Source organism: Tupaia chinensis, unplaced genomic scaffold, assembly GCF_000334495.1.
Source record: "Tupaia chinensis unplaced genomic scaffold, TupChi_1.0 Scaffold148234_1, whole genome shotgun sequence".
In the NCBI taxonomy this organism is placed as follows: Eukaryota; Metazoa; Chordata; class Mammalia; order Scandentia; family Tupaiidae; genus Tupaia; species Tupaia belangeri.
The window spans coordinates 3,761,818-3,767,236 of NW_006208084.1; the positions used below are offsets into that span (position 1 = coordinate 3,761,818).

At 42.4% G+C, this 5,419-nt stretch overlaps 1 protein-coding gene and 1 pseudogene across 2 annotated transcripts in view; both read left to right on the plus strand.

Annotated features, from left to right (window-relative positions):
- RTCB (RNA 2',3'-cyclic phosphate and 5'-OH ligase) overlaps window positions 1–5,419 on the plus strand; it is a 29,431-nt gene that overhangs the window by 457 nt on the left and 23,555 nt on the right. For both annotated transcript variants that reach the window (XM_006170340.3, XM_006170341.3), the window contains exons 2-3: window positions 2,013–2,091; window positions 4,027–4,094. In XM_006170340.3, the coding sequence (XP_006170402.1) occupies window positions 2,013–2,091; window positions 4,027–4,094 (147 nt within the window). The remainder of the gene's footprint in view (window positions 1–2,012; window positions 2,092–4,026; window positions 4,095–5,419) is intronic.
- LOC102492311 (cytochrome c oxidase subunit NDUFA4 pseudogene) lies at window positions 345–866 on the plus strand (annotated as a pseudogene).

The following is a 5,419-nucleotide window of genomic DNA, read 5'->3' on the forward strand; positions in this document are numbered from 1 at the left end:
CCGAGTAGATACTAGGCGTTTCACAAATGGAAGTCTCGGGAACGCCCCGGGAAGTGTGTTGTGTTTCTGAGCCCCGCAGACCTCAGCGGTGTCCGTGGGCGGCTCCGTTAGTCGGGAAGAGGGGCTGGGACTGGAACTCACTTCCTGAGTCATGCTGGTTACTGTGTACCTTCCCACAGACCTTGTTCCCCGAACTAGGATGTTAGCATTCACCGTTTCATGCTGCTTTTTAATAAAGACGGTTTGGTGTGTCACAGCTTCCTGTGAGACACAGGCCAGTGGTTTATTTGTTTTGTATAGTTAATATCCCAAATCTATTTTTTTTTTTAAAGAAAAAACTACAACTCAACAGAGGAAAATCAACCCAGTTAAAAACATGGCGAAGGACCTGAATAGACATGACCAACAGGGACGTGCATTCCATATCACTAGTCGTAGGGAAGTGCAGATTCAAACCACTTTGAGGGTCTGCTTTCCGACCCGAGTCCTCCCCCGTAAACATGCTCCGGCAGATCCTGGGTCAGGCCAAGAAGCATCCGAGTTTGATTCCCCTGTTTATATTTATTGGGGCTGGAGGTACTGGAGCAGCACTGTATCTCACGCGTTTGGCAATGTTCAATCCTGATGTCTCTTGGGACAGAAAGAATAACCCTGAACCCTGGAGCAAACTGGGTCCCAATGATCAGTACAAGTTTTACTCAGTGAATATGGATTACAGGAAACTGAAGGAAGAAGGTCCAGACTTCTAAATGAGATATTTCACTTATAAAGCTGCTCATAATGAAGGTCTTCCAGAAGCCATCCGCACAATTTTCCACTTAACCAGGAAATATTTCTCCTAAATGCATGAAATCGTTTTGATGTGTTCAGATTTACACTGGTTAATAAATATCTGAAACTTGAAAGAAAAACCACTTTGAGGGCTGGCTCTGTGGCACAGCACAGGTGTACACACAATAAAATTTACACAGGAAAAGACATGAAGGTCAGATTACTGCATTTTAATGTTAAACGTTCGATTTCTCTTTTTTTTTTTTTCAAATTCATCGGTATATTAGAAGCATGAGAGTACTTAGACCTTTGGCTTTTGTGAAAGTATTGTTGGAAGATTTAACTGCATGCAAAAAGTGTTTTATTAATTGAATTGTTCAGTTAGGCTTAGAGTAGGAAAATAAAACAATTTGTGTACATTGCAAAGTTTTTTGTTTTTTGGGTTTTTTGTTTGTTTTTGTTTTGTTTGTTTTGAGAGACATTTTTGCTGTAAGGTGTGTGTACTTACTGGAGAGACAGGGGATGGCCATGCCACATCCCTTCTCCTTCATTCTCCTTTCAGGATTTTGGACACACATATACCTGATCCCAGTGTGAGTTTTAAGCCGCTTGGTCTGAGACCAGAGCCATGGGGGTGGGGGTGTCCAGGGACATAACCATTATGCCATCTGCTGATTCTGCAAGGTATATTTTTAAGGTGTGTTTAAAAATGGGTCATCATCGGCGCCAGCAAGTGGCATGGTGGTTAAGGCGCTGGAATCCCACAGGGTCAACCGCAATTTGGGTCCCAGGCCTGGTAGCCCACATTCTCACTCTCTGTCTGTCTGTCTCTCTTTCACACGTGCACACACACATGCTTTATACCAAATTAAAATATTAAAACTTTTTTAAATGGGTCATCTTTAGTAAGTCTTTGATAAGTTTTTTCTTGCTTACGGTAATGTGAAAACTTTCTAAAGAGAAAAGCAGGGCTGGCAGGTGGCATGGTGGTTGGGAGCGCTAGACTCCCACATAATCCACCACAGTTGATTTGAGTCCTGGACCTGGCAACTTGCTTTCTCTCTCTCTCTCTCTCACTCTCACTCTGTTCCTCTCCAGTTAAATTAAAATAAATAAACTTATCTAATTCTAAAAACAAAGAGGAAAGCAGGATAAGTCGTCTTTACAGGGTATTCTGTCCAGCACCTGTATATTTCTCGTACAAGTTCTCAGACATCTCTTCTCCTTTTGTTTGGTACCAGGTTGAAGGAGTTTTCTATGTGAACGATGCTCTGGAGAAGTTAATGTTTGAGGAATTAAGGAATGCCTGTCGAGGTGGTGGTAAGTGCGTTAGAGTTTCACTTAGGATAGTCCAGATGTTCCTTCCCTGTGACCCCCCCAAAATAAAATCTTGAATAGTCATCATTTTTAAATATTGTCAAAGTATCATCAGGACTTGAAATGAGACCCCAAAACCTTATTTGCATTTACACTGCTGGCCACTTGGTCTTATAGAAAGGATTTGGGACTGGGTGAATCTGAGCTAACCTTGGACATTAATAAAAAGAGCTACCATTTATCACACAGTGTGCCAGGCATTTTACTAAATGATTTACGCATTACCTTGTGATACTTGGGGTGACCCTAGGGAGAAGATATTATCTCCATTTTACTGATGAGCTTTCCAAGGCTCAGTGAGATGAAGTGATTTTAATTTGCCCAAAGCCACACAGCTTCTTGGTGATGGAGCCAGAATTGAGATCCAAGAATGTCTGGTTCCAAAGCCAGTATCCTTTTTTTTTTAATTTATTCATTCATTTATTATTTTTTTAATTTGACCAGAGAGAGACAGGGGGTGGGGCGGGGAGGGGGGCAAGAAAACACCTGGTCTGGAACTCAAACCATGCTTGGCCATGTGGGAGGGTCCAGCTCCCTAACCACCACACCACCTGCTGGTCCCCAAAGCCAGTATTCTTTACTGATACACGGATTAGCCTTTACATATTTTATCTATAAAATAGGACAACAGGCTGCAGCGAGCTTTTGAGGTAAATGTTGAAAACTCTGAGATAATACTCTAGTGTTGATGGAATAAAAATGATCTATCTTAGCCGTTTTTTCTTTTTTGAGAGGTTTTTGCTATAGGGCGCGTGCGCTCGCCAGACAGAGAGAGACATAGAGACAGAAAGTGAGAAATCACCCCCGAGGGGGGATGGTCACGCCGCAATCCCTTCTCCATTCTCCTCTTGGGATCTTGGGCACGCACACACACGCGCCCGGCATGAGTTTTAAGCCACGGGGTCCGGGACGCAAACCACGGTCGACTACGTGGGAGTCCAGCGACATAGCCATTACGCTAACTGCTGGTTCCCTATCTTAGCCCTTTTATTTTATAGATCAGAAGCTCTCCCTCTCCCACCAGATTATGCTCACTTCTATAAAATGATAGCTACTAAGTGAAAGATCAGGGACTAGAACCCCTTATCCCCTGACTCTCAATTCAGTATTTCCCCAGCTCTTCCACATTGCCCATCTTTGTCACTTAGAATTAAATCAATGTTGATTTCTCTTTTTAAGTAATGTGAACTAATGAAAGAATAGATGTTTTTATGTTAACAGCATAAAGTTCAATGATTATGTTTTATATCTCCGGGTTTATTTCTTTGCAAGCAGCCTTCTTGTGGTGTACACAGAACACTGACAGCCTGTTTGTAATTAGTCTAGTTGCCCCCACTCGGTCCTGTGCTGCCTTTGTGAACAAACTCCTCCCCCACTTGTATCTCCCACTTGTACTTCCATGCAGTATCCTGCTGTGCTTTTTTGTTGTAGCCCCTTCAGGTAATAAAGGCTGGAAATGTGAATATAACTAATGCTAAAATTCAGATTTATGGAACCAGCCCATAGTGTGGTAGTTAAGGAGGCTGGATCCCATGTGGTTGACTGCATAGTTCAAGTCCCAAACCCCATGTGATGGTCACGCTGCAATCCCTTCTCCTCCATTCTCCTCTCGGGATCTTGTGAATGCACGCACACGCGCCCAGCATGAGTTCTAAGCCACCGGATCTGGGACGCGAACCGTGGTCGACTACGTGGGAATCCTGAAAGGATGAAGGAATGGAGAAGGGCTTGCAGTGTAACCATTCCCCATGGGGAGTGCTTTCTCACTTTACTTGTCTCTGTGTCTTTCTCCCGTAAGCACATGTGACCTCTGGCAAAAACATTTAAAAACAAAAATCAAATGTGTCATCTTTTCTAATACTGAATTTTTGTCAACAGGTGTTGGTGGCTTCCTGCCAGCCATGAAACAGATTGGCAACGTGGCAGCCCTGCCTGGAATTGTTCATGTGAGTCAGAGTTCAGAGCTTTAATTTCTATTTTTTTCTTAGTACAGAGTTTGTTGAGAGAGTGAATGACCATGCCTAACTGATAATGTTGTGATATAGACACTGGCCTTTGAACATCTAGAAATAACCATGGGGCCTAAAGAAATAATTGCATCTTGGAAGCCGCAGGTGACATGGTAGTTGAGGTGTTAGACACCCATATGGCTGACCATGGTTTGAGTCCCGAATCTGGCAGTTTGCTTTCTCATCTCTCTCTTTCTCCCTCTCTCATCAAATTAAAAAATAATAAATGAATAAAATTAAATAATTCTTTTTTAAAAATAAATAAATAATTGCGTCTAAATAACATCTCAATTTCTGGTTGCCTTTGATTGTCATCTATTAGCATTTGAGAGCTTCAAAGTGGTTTATGTGTTTTCTTGGTGTTTTTTCTTTTTTAGGTTTTTGCCATAGGGTACACGTGCTCACCAGAGACAGAGAGGAGGGAAAAGTGAGATTATCTCCCAAGGGAGACGGTCAACACCATAGTCCTTTTTCCTCCATTCTCTCAGGATTTTGGGTGTGCGTGCACACACACCTAGCATGAGTTTCAAGCCACTGGGTCCAGGACCCATATTGCTATCATCCATGTGGGAATCCAGCATCTTAACCACCTCGCCACCTGCTTGTGTTTGTTTTATTGTTGTCATAGAAACATCATTATTACTGAGTCAGTGGATCAGTATGCTACCGATATTGTAGGTTTCACTATGGCTCTCTTCAAGAGGACAGTTGAAGAAGGAATGGAGAGAAGCTTAAGGGTTAGGACTATGCAGATGGGGAGGTAACTACGTGGCTATTCTGGTTGTAATTGGAGAAGGATGGTGGCAGTAACAGGGTTGAATTGGATGGTACAGGAGGACCCCACTGCAATCTGTAACATTCAGATGTTACCACTGGAGGTAGATGTTGGGAAAGGATCTATTCAGCAGATCTTTCTTGAGGTCTTTTTGCCATCAACTATGCTGGGCACTTGGAGGGAAAGTGAAATGATGTTGCTTGTGCATTTCGGGAACTCGTAGGTGTCTCTGTATCCTTACCACATTTGACCTGCGTTCTTCCTTGGTAATAGTCTTTCTAAGCTCCAGGGTTAGCAATACAATATTCATACCATCGAATGGATTACATGTTTCTGTGATATCTTAAACTCTTGATGACCTGTGTAATTCAGGTATTTCCATCTTAAGCTGACATGGTCATGATTTGGTCATCTTAATGTAGTAATACATTAAAGTTAGTATGTGGCCCCCCTATGTCCTTTTATTCCTTTTTTTTTTTTTTTTTTT